This window comes from Branchiostoma belcheri, unplaced genomic scaffold (genome assembly GCF_001625305.1).
Source record: "Branchiostoma belcheri isolate BF01 breed outbred unplaced genomic scaffold, Haploidv18h27 scaffold58, whole genome shotgun sequence".
NCBI classification, from domain to species: Eukaryota; Metazoa; Chordata; class Leptocardii; order Amphioxiformes; family Branchiostomatidae; genus Branchiostoma; species Branchiostoma belcheri.
This window is the reverse complement of record NW_017804220.1, coordinates 234,387-248,747: the sequence shown is the minus strand read 5'-3', so window position 1 is coordinate 248,747 and position 14,361 is coordinate 234,387. Positions and strand designations below refer to the sequence as shown.

General features: G+C 40.6%; 1 protein-coding gene across 18 annotated transcripts in view; it reads left to right on the top strand.

The window, feature by feature from the left end:
• LOC109481816 (liprin-alpha-1-like) overlaps positions 1-14,361 on the top strand; it is a 41,320-nt gene that overhangs the window by 23,291 nt on the left and 3,668 nt on the right. For 4 of the 18 annotated variants that reach the window (XM_019784414.1, XM_019784408.1, XM_019784405.1 and 1 more), the window contains 17 exons: positions 25-248; positions 1,271-1,454; positions 2,144-2,245; positions 2,688-2,824; positions 4,069-4,332; positions 4,860-4,886; positions 5,550-5,631; positions 6,110-6,310; positions 7,137-7,205; positions 8,090-8,188; positions 8,973-9,148; positions 9,773-9,870; positions 10,253-10,428; positions 11,100-11,159; positions 12,886-12,954; positions 13,406-13,601; positions 14,211-14,282. In XM_019784414.1, coding sequence (XP_019639973.1) covers positions 25-248; positions 1,271-1,454; positions 2,144-2,245; positions 2,688-2,824; positions 4,069-4,332; positions 4,860-4,886; positions 5,550-5,631; positions 6,110-6,310; positions 7,137-7,205; positions 8,090-8,188; positions 8,973-9,148; positions 9,773-9,870; positions 10,253-10,428; positions 11,100-11,159; positions 12,886-12,954; positions 13,406-13,601; positions 14,211-14,263 — 2,217 coding nt within the window. In that variant the 3' untranslated portion in view covers positions 14,264-14,282. The remainder of the gene's footprint in view (positions 1-24; positions 249-1,270; positions 1,455-2,143; positions 2,246-2,687; positions 2,825-4,068; positions 4,333-4,859; positions 4,887-5,549; positions 5,632-6,109; positions 6,311-7,136; positions 7,206-8,089; positions 8,189-8,972; positions 9,149-9,772; positions 9,871-10,252; positions 10,429-11,099; positions 11,160-12,885; positions 12,955-13,405; positions 13,602-14,210; positions 14,283-14,361) is intronic. The other 14 variants (XM_019784422.1, XM_019784416.1, XM_019784420.1 and 11 more) reach the window with 12 other exon arrangements.

Below are 14,361 nucleotides of genomic sequence, written 5' to 3'. Positions count from 1 at the left end.
TGGTAATGCTCGCCGTCCCCGCAGGTTCAGACGCTGAACGAGCAGGAGTGGGAGAAGGCGGAGCAGGCCACGGTCCTCGCCAACGTGCAGCAGGCCTTCGAGAGCGACTCGGAGTTCGGCATCGAGGAGGAGGACGAGGACGGAGTGTACAGCGCCGTGGACCTGCTGTCTCCCAGCGGGCACACCGACGCTCAGACGCTCGCCCGCATGTTGCAAGAGCAGTTGGACGCTATCAACAATGAAATTAGGTTAGTCTCTTTCAGCTAGAGATTAAACACAAAGGTTAGGCCACGCCAATTTGATTTGTTGGTTCTTGGATTTATTTAAATAGATAAATTTTTTTGATTCATTCAAATAAAAAAATAAATGAAATTAGGTTAGTTTCTTTCAGTTACAGATTAAACACAAAGGTAAGGCCGAGAAACAACTTTTTAATTTGGTGTGGCCTTAAGGAAATGTTCATATTTTTAATATAGAAAATAAAGATTAGAACTGGTTAAAATGTCTGTAAAAAGAGTTGTTAAAGTTGTGATTTTCTTATCTGTAGTGTTGAGTATTGTCCGATTCTTTGCTGTGAATGTCTCTCTGTTTTTCTGTCCTTTTTCGTTTCTGAGCTGTGATCTTGTATTGCATGTACATTGCATGAAGTATGGCAAGATAACAGCATGTGAATGTACGTTTATATGTAGGTCAGTTTAACTGTGTCACACATGGTTTTCTGGGGTTAGTGCAATGACAGAAAGTAAAAAACTTTTTTTTCCAAAATTCTTTCAATACAATTGCAAAGACCAAGGATGTAAAAAAAGGTGAATGAATTTAAAAGAGAATTAGAATTTTTGGAGAAAAGATACAAAATCTGTCAACACTGAAATTAAAGATTTGATAACCAAAGAATAAAGAAAAGAAGCAAGATGTACAGCACATTGGCAGAGTGCACTGTGCCTGTGCGAAACCCATGACAATGTATTGTGCACTCTCATTTAAGGTCTTATTCACGTATGTAGGAATAACATTCTGTTTACAGTTTTCAAATTTTGTGTTGAAAAAGTAACACGTAAAATTTAGATGCAACATTGACCTAACTTCCAACGAAAACCGTAAAAAAAACCCTGGGATTTTGACAGGTTCAGTATGTTCTGCAGACTTGCTCAGATGCACCAACCCCGGAATGTCTGTCTTGCTGACTTTTTTCCTCTCTATTCTGCTCTCTCCATCTATCTTTTCTCTCTCTCTTCATTAATTCTAGAACCTTATCACTTTCCTCAACCAGACTGATCCAGGAGGAAAAGGAGTCGACGGAGCAGCGAGCGGAGGAGATCGAAAGTCGCGTGCAGTCAACCTTTGACCTGGGGAGTATCGGGCGGCTGAGGTCGGAGCGCCTGGGCTCCACCTCCCCCTCCGGGAGCGGAAGGTCCACTCCCAAACTTCCACGCAGCCCCGCGGTAGACACTCAGGTAAGGCCAGGGAAAATAAATATTGTGTTTCCTGTTTCAGTCCTAAAAAAATTAGGGTTGGTGGGTAGGGTCATAGGAATTGTCTTTTTTTTTTTTAGTTCTTTTTTATTTAGACTTTGCTAATCTCTAGTGATCCAACTTATACAATCTAGTTTAACAAACTTTACATGAGGACACTTACATGTATATTTTCAATGACAATGTTGGACAAGCGATTGTATAACATTTCATCACTCAGGTGTCAGATCATGGAGCCGATTTGAGCTATCATGAATAAAGAATGGTGCAAACAAATAAACAAACATCGATATGATAAGTACATTTGGAAGATCCAAAGCTGGACAAGTAAAATAACCAAACAGAAGTAGTATAGACTGTATAGTGTTTTTTTTTGTCAGAAAAAGGGTATTCTAAGAACCAGAAAGAACTACAAGATGGAAAAGTTTTAGATGGTTGCTGATGGCTGTAATGCTACATGGCAAACAATTGAGCGTCAGGTCTCTGACAAGTAAGAAAAAGACGGATCCTGACTGTCCACAATTTGCAGTATAACCATGTCAATTACTGATTTGAAGAATGAGAGACTTGCTGCATGTCTGTCAAATATTCACTATTATTCTATGTTTTGATGGAGGGGTTGTGGAATACCTGAAGATTGTTGACTTGAGGTTTTTTTTTTAATGTTCCAGGGTGGAGATGGAGGAGGTACCCAGTCTCCCGGGTCAGGCGGGGGCTTCGGTCTCCCCACAGCCACATCCCTGTCCAGCGAGTCCTCCAACACTAGCTCTCAGGTCAGGATATATTACATGTCCTCTTAACATACTGAAGGCCTTGTCATTGTGTGTGTTTTGGGCTTATATGTGTAAGCCAGGCTCATAATATTCTAGCATTGATGATCCGTTACGGGCGTAAAAAGTCATCCAATTTTGGTCAAGACATTTACTTTCTGATTGAAGACTAGACCTAGTTCATTTGTTATACATTGTACATGTATACATAGCTCGAAATACGTGACTACACCACTCAGAATTAAAGATGGATCATGCTAAAAATCTGTTCAAAGACCACTTCCGTCATTTCTTTCATGTGGTATTTCAAACCTTTTTGGACCCAGCAATTTTGCCATTAAAATCTTTTTATGTCAACAAAATTGTAGAAATGTTCATAAGATCAAATTAGCAATCCCTTTTTACCTTAGAACCTGACAAAGTCTGATTTGTGTGCTACATACAGTCACCAGCATCTTCCAAAGAGGACAGTAAGGAGGAGCGGTCCATCAAGTGTGAGTCCAGCCCGCCCACACCGCGGTCACTACAGCTGGACAGAGTGGCCGCTGCACTGGCAGCACACAGCAGTGAAGATGTTAGAAGGTAGGGGAAGCTGAAGTGAAGAAATACATGAAATATAATGTACTAGTCTGTTACGTTACACCAATTGTTGGTTCTCAGATTTTTTCAGAAAAAAATCAGATTCATACAGAAAAATATGAAGTGACAGGAAAGAAAACACGGAAATGAAAAACAGGTCTAGGCATGGTAGCCGCAAAGTGCTATGATACAAGTCATTAAGTCTATTGGTCTGGTTTACAATTCAGGAAACAACAAAGTTTAAATTTTCAATCAAATCGTGTAATTGATAAAGACTGTAGCAACTAGGAAGACAAGGAGGTACTTTGTGGAGTTGATTTCTCTTTTCTTGCAAATCAGACTTTGGTGTTTTGTTTTTGCAAATTTGATTGGTAAAGATCTAGCTAATGTACAAAGCAGCAAGATTTTGCTTGCCACTTGAAAAACGTTTTTTCAGTCGATATTTTTCTGAAGTCCATAGAGCAACTAGACTTTGATATTTTATTTTTTATTAAGGCTGGTGTTCATATTCAATTTCCTTTGACTTTTCTTCTTGTTGCATTTAATTTTCTTCCTGCTTTTCTTACTTTCCTTCTTGCTTTCTAGCTTTTATCTTTCCCGGCAAAGGTGAGTTTCTTGTGTGCTGTGGAGTTATGCAACAGACGTTGTGTGCAGTGTTTCCTTTTTTTAAAAGAGGATTTATCCCAGCTAAACTGGTGCTTTTCTGTACAACTTTTCCTTGATCTTCAGTTGTCTCCCAGTAGCAGTGTCTAGAAGCATTAAGTCACAAATTCAGCCTCCTGAACTCTAGCTGTACACCGCCCAACCATGGTTAGGAGTACGTAGTTACGTGCAAAGTTGGCTGGGTCGGATGGTGTTCGGCAAATTCGGTTGCACCAGCCAAGTGTTTCAGGAGCTTTAGATACTTAACATACCCAATGCTTAGTGCTGCGTACCAGTTCACTGGACTTGGATCCGGACTTCTAAGAATGTTTATGTTCAAGTCCAAAAAAACCTAAGATGCAAGAACCGAGTCCGGACTTATTACCATAAAAGACCATTTCATATACGCCTTTCCAAACTACCTAAAACCTTCTGTAGATTGCAAAATCTTTGCTGCAAAATGAAGAAAACATTGCCATTGGGCATCGTCAAGTGTCGGCCTCCATGTTATGTGGCCAAAGTTTCACCCAAACAACATTACAAGGTAACATATATAATGCCAACATGCAATTTTGTAACACGTTTCTCGCTCCCCCACCCCACAGCAGCGGGGACAGCCAGTCCACCCCCTCCCCCCTCAGCTCCACCAACTCCTCTCAGGACTCCCTACACAAGCAGCCGCCCAAGAAGCGCGGCATCAAGAGCTCCATCGGACGCCTCTTCGGCAAGAAGAAGGGCGAGGGAGGCAAGATGGCGTCCAACAGCAAGGAGCTGCTGGGCGCGGGGGAGGGCGACGTGTCCCAGGATGCAATGGGGCTGGGCGTGGGACCCGGCCAGAAGAGAGAGATGGAGAGGAGGCTGAAAAAGAAGTATGTGGTTTGTTTGTTATGTTTACCGAAGGAAAACATGTTGTTTTTGCTCTGTTTCCTCTTTCGTTCCAAACACCAAAGGTCATGTGACCATGGTAACAGGTGTTGGGTTACATTATGTTGCAATTTTATAGCAGGAGGGATTTACACTCCGGTCACTATGGTTTTGGTTAGTTTGGGGAACAGGTTTAGAAATTATAAATTATTATGTTTAAAATGATCAGATCCATCATAATATTTATATTCTTGATCAAAGTTTACCAGTTATGTGCCCAGTCTCTTATTGCCTTTTAGTATTATGAACAACTGTGATTTTGTTGATTTGGATTACTCTAACTTTTTCTAACTTTCAGTCAAAGGTTTTGTGTTCTTGGCTTTTGATGGTGTTTACCTTTCTGTTATACAATGGTTTTCTATGCCCAATACTGTTTTATGTCCAATGCCTTTTTCATATTTGTTCTCTTATGTTTGCTAAGTTCGTGTTTTGTTTTTTTCACACCTGGGCACTTTTTCTGTTGGAATATTAGTGGGAGCCAGATGCGGACGTCAGAAAAGTAAGGTTCAAAGGATTTTGTTCCAACTTTCTGTTGCTGTGTTTTTTTGTTGTTTTGTTGTACTTTTCTGTACAAGTGTTCTTGTAGATGTTTGTGTGTTTTGACATAGTTGATCATCAAACAAATGTTGTTGTTTTTTTTACTTTAAAGATTATTTAATGTCTTATTAATGCCATGGTTTTATTATAAGAGAAAACTGTGAACGTCAACTCTGTAGGATGGGGTCATCAATTATAAGGACACTGGTAACTGCTAACCCATTAAAAGTTCCTTCTAGGGAACTGTTGGTGGCATCTGTAGCAACCATGACTAGGCCTAGGGAAAAAAAGAATGTTGTGTTTCCTGTTTCCTGACGGAACCTAGGAAAAACTGCCGACCCTAGGCTTTTTAAAACGTTGTACAATCCATTCGTTTCCAACATTGAAATTGAAAAAAAAGTGTAAGTTTTACTTTATTCAACTGTAATTTGTATAAGTTTGATCACTGGAAATGGCCAAGTCTAATGAAAAAATTAAAACCAAAAAAAAAATCCCTAACTACCGACCATAACTTTTTCAGGACTGAAACGGGAACTTTTTTTCTTAGGCTCTCATGTGTAGTGCTTTACTTTAAGAGTCTTCTGATCTTCCCTATACTAAGGTCCTGACATTGTGTTTTATACAGATATGAACTCTTAGAAGAAGCCCGACGATCGGGGTTGCCATTCGCACTGTGGAACGGGCCTACAATAGTGGCCTGGTTAGAGGTAAGTAACAATTTTTCACTGTTCGAATGAAAGCTCATCTGTGTTGGTAGAATCCATAGTTAGAAGGTTTAAGCTTGTTCCAACACAAGGAAAGAAGTCACCATAAATTTTCGATTGATCTCATTAAACTTCATCAGATGTGTGATGCAATTGCTGACTTTCCGGAAGTCAGAAGCTTGATGACGTCAGGAATGGACGAAATCTGCCACCGTCATGGTTCAGAAAGGGTTGATGGAATTTTTCACTGTATTCTGGTTTTGATGTCTACGGTGACCATTCTTTAGTGGTAGATTGCTCTTGCACCCAGGAAGAATTGATAAAGAGTTTGGGCCCCCTAGCAGCTTGTTCTGGAACTACAGGGGCGTTTGTTGAAAATTACTGGATTCATCTTTCTGCCCGTAGCTGTGGGTGGGCATGCCTGTGTGACACATGGCCATTTTGAGTTTTTCCTGACCTGACGACAATTTTCTATCCATAGCTGTGGGTGGGCATGCCGGCGTGGTACGTGGCGGCGTGCAGGGCCAACGTGAAGAGCGGCGCCATCATGTCGGCCCTGTCGGACCAGGAGATCCAGCGAGAGATCGGCATCTCCAACCCGCTCCACCGGCTGAAGCTGCGCCTGGCCATCCAGGAGATGGTGTCGCTGACCTCCCCCTCGGCTCCCTCCACCTCCCGCACGGTGGGTACACCCGCCCCGCTCACCAGCCCTTCTTCTGCTGCCTCACCTCTTTAGTGCATAGAAACCCTGGGGACAAAATGGAACGGTCCAAATCTAACATGGCGGACTAGAATACCGTAAATCACTTTACAGTTGTAGTACGGTTTTCGCGGTCACTTCTATACAGCGAATTTATCATCACCGCGAACAGATAATTCGCTGTCTTTCTTTCTTCTGCTCCTTCCGCCACCGCGAATGCCTAGTTCCGTGGACCAGTTCTCAGGCCTCGAAATTTTGCTATCGCAAATATAAAGTGATTTACACTACTGTAAATCACTTTGTCTTCACGGTAGGAAAATTTCACAGTCTAAGAAAAAATGGACATGTTCACTGAACTTGATCTTCACAGTGGCAGCGAGTGCAGGGAGGGGGCTAAAACAAATGTTTTGATAACAGTAAAAAGTTAGGCTGGACCGTTCCATTTTATCTGAGGGGTGTACAGATCTCTACCTCCCATACTCATGCCATTTCCTGTCTACATTTTCAATGTGACTAAATTTTACCCCATCACCTACACTATCTGAGCTCCCCCCCCCAAAAAAATAATCACATCTGAAAGTTTGCTCCTTCATCTGGTGTTAGTTAACGTGACGTGGCAATGGTCAGGTTAGGTTTTCAAACTGAGCTGACCATACCTATCTTCAAGTTGACTCATCCAGTTGTGTGAAGGAAAGATGCAAAGGAATAGTCCACTTTGCACTAAACGGGGGTCGCAGGTGCCATGTAGTGCAGGTGACATACTTATCTAACACCTCCCTGTCTGCTCCCACATGCTGCCTCCCCCCAGACCACAGGGAATGTCTGGGTAACTCGCGAGGAAATGGAAAGCGAAAACCAGGCCATACCAGCCTTCACGGTCAGTACCTCACCCCACCAACAGGGGGCGTTTCAGTGTGTTCCAGATGTTTGCCTGCTCCATATGCATGCAACTCTTTTACGCATTTTTTTTTCGTTTGGCACCACACTGGATTTAAGCATTTTCACCATGCAAGAAATCTTTTGTATACTTTTGTTTGGTTCTAAATGCAAATTAATTTTTTTGCCCAGCTGTGGCATTTTACTTAGTTCGTTGCATGTCAAATAAAAGAATCTCACCCTTTTTTTTTTACATTGAGAGTTACAATCACCACATTTTACTCTGAATTAGATTACATGGATATTTTTCTTCTTTTTTTTTTTAAAGGTGCAGTATAGCACAGGACAGTTCTTTTTTTCGGTAGCACATTGTATACATGTATAAGGAGACTTTGATATGTTGTTAGGACTTTTGCGAGATCCTTAATGCCATCTTCAGCTTAACCATGTTGGCATATCAAACAACTTAGGAACATCCTTAAAAAGGAAATCAGATGTCTTGTTGAAAGTAGGATATAAGTAGGACAAGGAGAACACATGAAGAAGAAGTAGAATAAAGTGTAGGGGCAAGCTTATTAAAGAAAATTGAAAAATTAAGACTGATTGTATCAAAGCTACCATCGACGTATGGCCTGGGTATTTGATGTTTACTAAAGAAAGATCACCGACTGAGAGTTGAATCATCATTCCGTGTTTGTAAACCTGTCATTTTTTTCCCTCACTTTCTCTTCTTTTGTCCTGAATTTGTCTTGACTTTGTCGTGTCGCCCTCCTTTCTTTTGGTTGGCCCTGCTGCCAGACAAGAAAGCCGTCTTCCCTGTAAGGCAGCAGTGCACACACCACCCGTTAACCTTCACTCCTTTTTTTGTTGGCATCTTTTCCTTAGAAACTTGACCATTTAATAGAACAGCTCTCTGCCCTGGAAGAAGAACCCACAAACCCAGACCAGCTTGTATCCCAAGCAATAGAGCAGAGAGACTTGAAGGTACACCGGGTGCTGCTCTACCCAGCATGCTTTGTGTCTTCCCAGCAGTACCCTAGAGGATGACGTGTGCTGAAAAAACAAAAAAAACACAGAACCTAATCACTCTAATTCTTAGTGTGAGGCATCCAAAACATGTAACATAGATACAGTCCAGAATTACTACTACATTCAACTAACCATGACTTGTAAGAACTTGTTCCAACTCAACCACAGTCAGCATTTGCCTCATTGTATTGCATCATTAACATATTTCAGTACATTTTTTTTTATTGCTGCAGGTTTGCAGTTTGTATTCAGCTGGCTTCTGTTTTACATGTTTTCTGTTTTCATTTTTTCCCTAAACATACTTGTATCTCTGTCTTTTTATGCATTTTTTTCTCTTGCCATTCGTTCACACTTACGTGATACAGAATGCTGAAGCTTTTCTTTTTTATCTAAGTAGCTACTTGGAAGGTTGAGCATAACAGTAGGTATCGTATTAACAGGAGCACGTCGGCAGATCGTACTGCGCTTGTGTAAAACCTGAAATATATTGTGCAAAATCACTTTAGCAGAACATCTCTTTTGACTTCTTATTCATATGTTGTGTCAGAAAAGATATTGTCTGCAACAGGCAAAATTCTGATACAACGTTGACCAACATCCAACAAAAACGATTAAAAAACTGGGTTTTAAGTAGGTGCAGTACGTTCTGCCGACATGTTGTTTTAACAGAATAATTGGTCAGAATCGCGAAAGATTGACATAATAAACGAGCGACGTTTGCCCGTTGTTTTTCCTCCAGACGCTTGCGTACGGAGACATGAACCACGAGTGGATTGGGAACGAATGGTTGCCGTCGCTGGGGCTTCCGCAGTACCGGAGCACGTTCATGGAGTGCTTGGTGGACGCGCGCATGCTGGACCACCTCACCAAGAAGGACCTGAGGGGACAGCTGAAAATGGTGGACAGTTTTCACAGGTAGCCATTTTATATACAGTTCCCTGTAACCACACACGTGTGTAGATATGTGAATATTGTAAGGCCACACCAATTTAATTAGTTGGATTTGCCCTGTCCATTTTATTCTGATTTGCAACAAAAAAAAAGATTTTAGGTTCTAAATCAACTGCAAAATGCTCAATGAAAGACATATTTTGGCCCCAAGGGTTGAAGAAAATCCTTTTCCTCCTAGTTGTTAAAGTTTTTCCATGTAATAAAGCAACTTTGTTTCATTAAAAGTTCAAAATCTATTGTTTTAATTATAAACCAGCCTGGTATGTTGACTTCATGGCTCATATTGCAACATTTCTGGTCTTCGTGGACAAAAATCTTGGGAAAAAATAGAAAAATGTCCAAAGTACCACCAACAACCACTCTCAACCCCATGATTTGTCTCTCAAAATGTGGGAAAATTGCAATTTTAAAGGCTTGAAAATCCTAAATATGCCCAGTTCTCTAGCTTTACATCCCATCAAGAGGATCTCCCTATTTGTTAGATTTGGGGAAATGCTTGTGAAGTATAGGTTAAGAGCCAAGCATGGCTACAGTATTTACACTGTATAATCATTTGCAGACTGTTGTCTAACCAGACTGTTGTTTCAGAACTAGCTTGCAGTATGGCATCCAGTGCCTAAAAAGATTGAACTACGACCGCAAAGAACTGGAAAGACAAAGGGAGGATAGCAATAATGAAGTTAAAGGTAACGTCTGAACACTATTCTTAGATTAATTGATTTGATTGATGATTGACACCTGTCAAGCAACTCAATTGCTGTATTGTTTGCTTCAGTACGGTATGGTTTTATTTCTAAATTCTGAAGTTCTGTTTTCCAAGATATATACATGTATGGGGAAATGTTGTTTCATGGCCAATCCTCTGCATCTAGCTCATAAGTTAATTCAGTTAATGTAGGTTTTCACCAAAATATGTTGATCAGAATGTGAATTCTCCCTTCCTCAGATGTCCTCTTGAGGACCAATGAGAGAGTGAATTAATGGATACAATCGATTGGGCCACAATGTCTATTTATGTAGGTTTTTACCAAAATATGCTGACCAGAATGTGAATTCTCCCTTCCTCAGATGTCCTTGTGTGGACCAATGAGAGAGTGATTCGATGGGTGCAATCGATTGGGCTACGAGAGTACGCCTCCAACTTGATAGAAAGCGGTGTCCACGGCGCGCTGATTGCTCTGGATGACAGTTTTGACCACAATAGCATGGCACTGGCACTGCAGATACCTACGACAAACCAGCAGGTAGGCACCCTGTCCACCCCCGCATGGGGATGTAGATGGTACAGCCCACACCTGTTGTCTCTGCCTTCTTTGTTTCACTGATAGATTTTTTTCAAGAAAAGAGAGAACTAAGTTATTACGATATGTGTACGAAGTTTCTGCTCAACTGGTACTGTACTTAGTATTTGTGAGTGTGTGTTGGGATTTTTAAGGGTATCTGTTGTTTTACTAACACACTGGTGATATCTGTGTACAAAAAGTCAGCAGAGTGATTTGGTCACTGCCCCTTTTGTCCAACTTTACCTAGGAAACAGTGGACCCATATCTGTTACATAGTTGTTTGCTTCGAGATTTCTCTTTTAAAAAAAAAGTTGACAAAGTTTCAGGAAAATTATGGACCAAAAGTCCATATTTGAATTGTATCACTCATTGCTTTGTATATCTGTCCATCAAAAGGCCACGAAAAATAGCAGAACAACAGGAAAAAAGCAGCATCAAGAGGATATGTTATTATATTTCATATCAGTTATGTTTTTTATTAATAATATATTGGCAAAAAGCAGTCCTGAAGATGCCCAATTTGCCCCCCTCCCCTCCAGAAAACATTGTTGTTTTTGTCTACTGTTTTGAAGGAAGCTAGTTGTGTAACACATGATTGTCTATTCTGCACCCACATTCAATATCTGTCATAGGATGATATAGAGCCCATGGGCCGATTTGATGGAAAGCAAGGGCTTCCAAATGCTCTCATGGTATGTACAGTACTTGTAGGTAAACTGTTGCTCCAACATGATCATGTGTAGTGAGTTGGAACATTAGTTGTGGTCGCTTGTAGAGACCTAATCCTAAACGTAGGGCTTTCTTACTCTTAGTAGATACTAATGTGCAGATTGGTATTAGCATGGCAGTGCATTGCCACTAGCTTTACTACTGAAAAATGCCCTAACAACGAAACACTTGTATGATACTATCAATCACAAAAATATGAAACAGGACTAGAAAACTTTGTTCAATTTCTTACTGGGATTTTAATTCTTTGAAAATCTTACCAGTAAATTTAAAATCTGTAAGACCAGAAAATTTTTTATCCTACTTTGTGAATTTTCTCTTAGTGAACATTATTCTGTGAAAAATTAATACCAAGCTCCTTGTTCATTGGTAGGTCAGGTAGTATTCAGTGTTTTGTCCTCAAGTTTGCAGATCTGTCTTACTTCAGGGTGTAATAGGAAAGTGTAAGGGTACACTTATTTCCTTACTGCATTCAGTATAATTATAAGAAGTGGCAAGGCATGACAATGTATTTTTCATGCGAAGAAAAATGTTTAAAAAAAACAACACAAAATCAGGTGCAAAATGAACACGAAATCAGGTGCTGTAACAGCAATAGAATTGTTAGATGTATTAATATTTATAGAGTGGACTTTCCAACTTGTGAGGATTCAGATCTTGAAGTTGATGTCTTCTCAGCTAGAATTTTATTATCTTTCATTGAGGATTTTTTTCTAAATTTGTGAGAAAGTCAAAGCTGCTTATCATTGATCAATTAATAACAGTTTAAATCAATATATACACATTAAGCATCATTAGCTCATAACTTAAGTGTGATAGCAAAGTTGCAATTACATGTAGTGTGTGATGACTGCATGATGAGCATGGTACTACAGGCAAATGTTACAATGCAGACTAATTTGCATGTATGTGATTTGTTTGAGGCTAATTTGCATGTCTGTGCCTTGAGAGTGCTGCATGCATTGTGTAAAGATAGTACAAGGAAATTGTCATAATATTTATATCAGTTCATATGTTGATAGATGAAAAGGTGTCATACCTTTTCTTTTATTAGTTTGTGGCGTACATGTATGTTGAGGACTGTATGCATGATGCCCCCACTCCATGTACATTATATATGTATGCTGAGGTTCAGTTATGTAGACATGAACAAAAATGTTTCTTGTCAAGATAGATATATTTTGACATTCATTTCATTATGCAAAACTATCTCATTACCATAATTTACAGCATGATTACTATGACCCATGGTGCAACAAAAGTTGTGTTTTACCACAATAAGGCACCATTGCACAAAAGCCTTGGAGGTAAAGTTTACTCCATCGCTGAACAGCATAGTCTGTATTTTTCTTTCATGTACATAAAAGTAACAAGTACTTCACAAACATTTTTCTATCTGGTTTTATAATTCTCGTTGTGGATTATATCCAGTTTGTTTTTTTTTGTCCCTGCAATTCCTCAGAACAGTTCTGACAAGCCTGAGTCAAAGCTAAATTCAACTTAACTGATTCAACTAAATTCATGAATAGTCTTGAAGAAATGTGCCACCTCATCTCAACAGGGCTACCGTAATGTTGCTTGGTTTGCAAAAAATGATAAGAGCAGTTTGTTTGAGTTATGTCTCATGAACGAACAATGATCGAGAGTTTTGTTTTGTTGACCTACTGATTTTGGTTCTTTCCTCTGTAGGCACGGCAGGTTCTAGAAAGAGAATTCAACTCCTTGCTCGCCCTGGGGACAGACAGGAGACCACTAGAGGTAAGATGTTTACTCCGCTGTGATTGGCTAACGTTTTAATCTTTCACCCAATCAGAGGAGAGATGGCCCTGATTGGCCAGTGTTGTCATTCTTTACCCAATTAGAGGATAGTTGGCCCTGATTGGTTGACGCTATTACCCTTCCCCCCAACCAGTGTAGAGATGGCCCTGATTGGCCAGTGTTGTCATTCTTTACCCAATTAGAGGATAGTTGGCCCTGATTGGTTGACGCTATTACCCTTTCCCCCAACCAGAGTAGAGATGGCCCTGATTGGCCAGTGTTGTCATTCTTTACCCAATTACAGGAGAGTTGGCCCTGATTTGATGATGATATTACTCTTTCCTCCAACCAGAGAAGAGATGGCCCTAATAACAGAAAAAACAACCCAAATTGAAATGAAAGCTTAGTATATTTTCCAATCCTAACAGTTCACAATATTTTCCTGAACCAGGGTGATGGTAACTTCAAGCGGCAGCCATCTTGGAGAAGGAGATTACGGCCCAAAGAAGTCGGCGGGATGAAGGAGAGGGAGGCCGTCATGGCGGGCGCCGACGGCACGGGAACACTGCCATCCAACTTCCGTATCCGCGGCCCCGGCCCTCAACCCATGTCCACATCACCTGGCTCCAGAAGACATCAGAGAGATGGTACGACAACTGTTCTTCAGACTGCAGAAACCTCTCCTTCTTTATGTTCCTCCAGACCGCTGTTCTAGCCAGCATCCGTCTTTCTGTCATTTGACGTGATTTTACTGCTCATGACGGACAAAAGTTTTGTCCAATCCGTCATCTTTGATGGACTAAAATCAATGTGTACAGACATGGAAAAAGATGTCATTGAACTAAGCCCAGTCTACCAGCAAAATTTCCCCTACAAATGCAGGAAGTAGTGTTTCAGAGGGTCAAGATTTCAAAATTTTCCCAGGGAGCATGCTCCCAGATGCCCCTAAGATTGTTGCACTGGCACTCAAGTTAATGTTACAAAATTTCAGAATTACGAACAAAATTGAGATGACAAGAAAAAAATTCAGGCTGGCTAGAACACTGCTCTAGACTCTTTCTACTCAAATGATAATAGCACATCGATCATGAATTACATGTACTAGAATCATCATCCTTTTACATCATCTGAAAAACCCATGCGCTTCATATCTCTTTTGAATTGCCATTTTTGTTTGCCTCTGTCCTGCTTCTTTCTTTCTTTTTCTTTTCATAAAAAAAAAAGAGTTTGCCATAATTGTCATATTACACACACAGGCAGCAGCCCCTCTCCTCAGCCCATGACAAATGTGAGAACTTACTCCTGCTGACACCCCCTCACAACCACAGGTAGTGTCCCCAACACCCCTATTTTGAAGTAGCCTGTCCCACCCTCACATGTTGAATACTAGCTTATCGGGCCACCTTA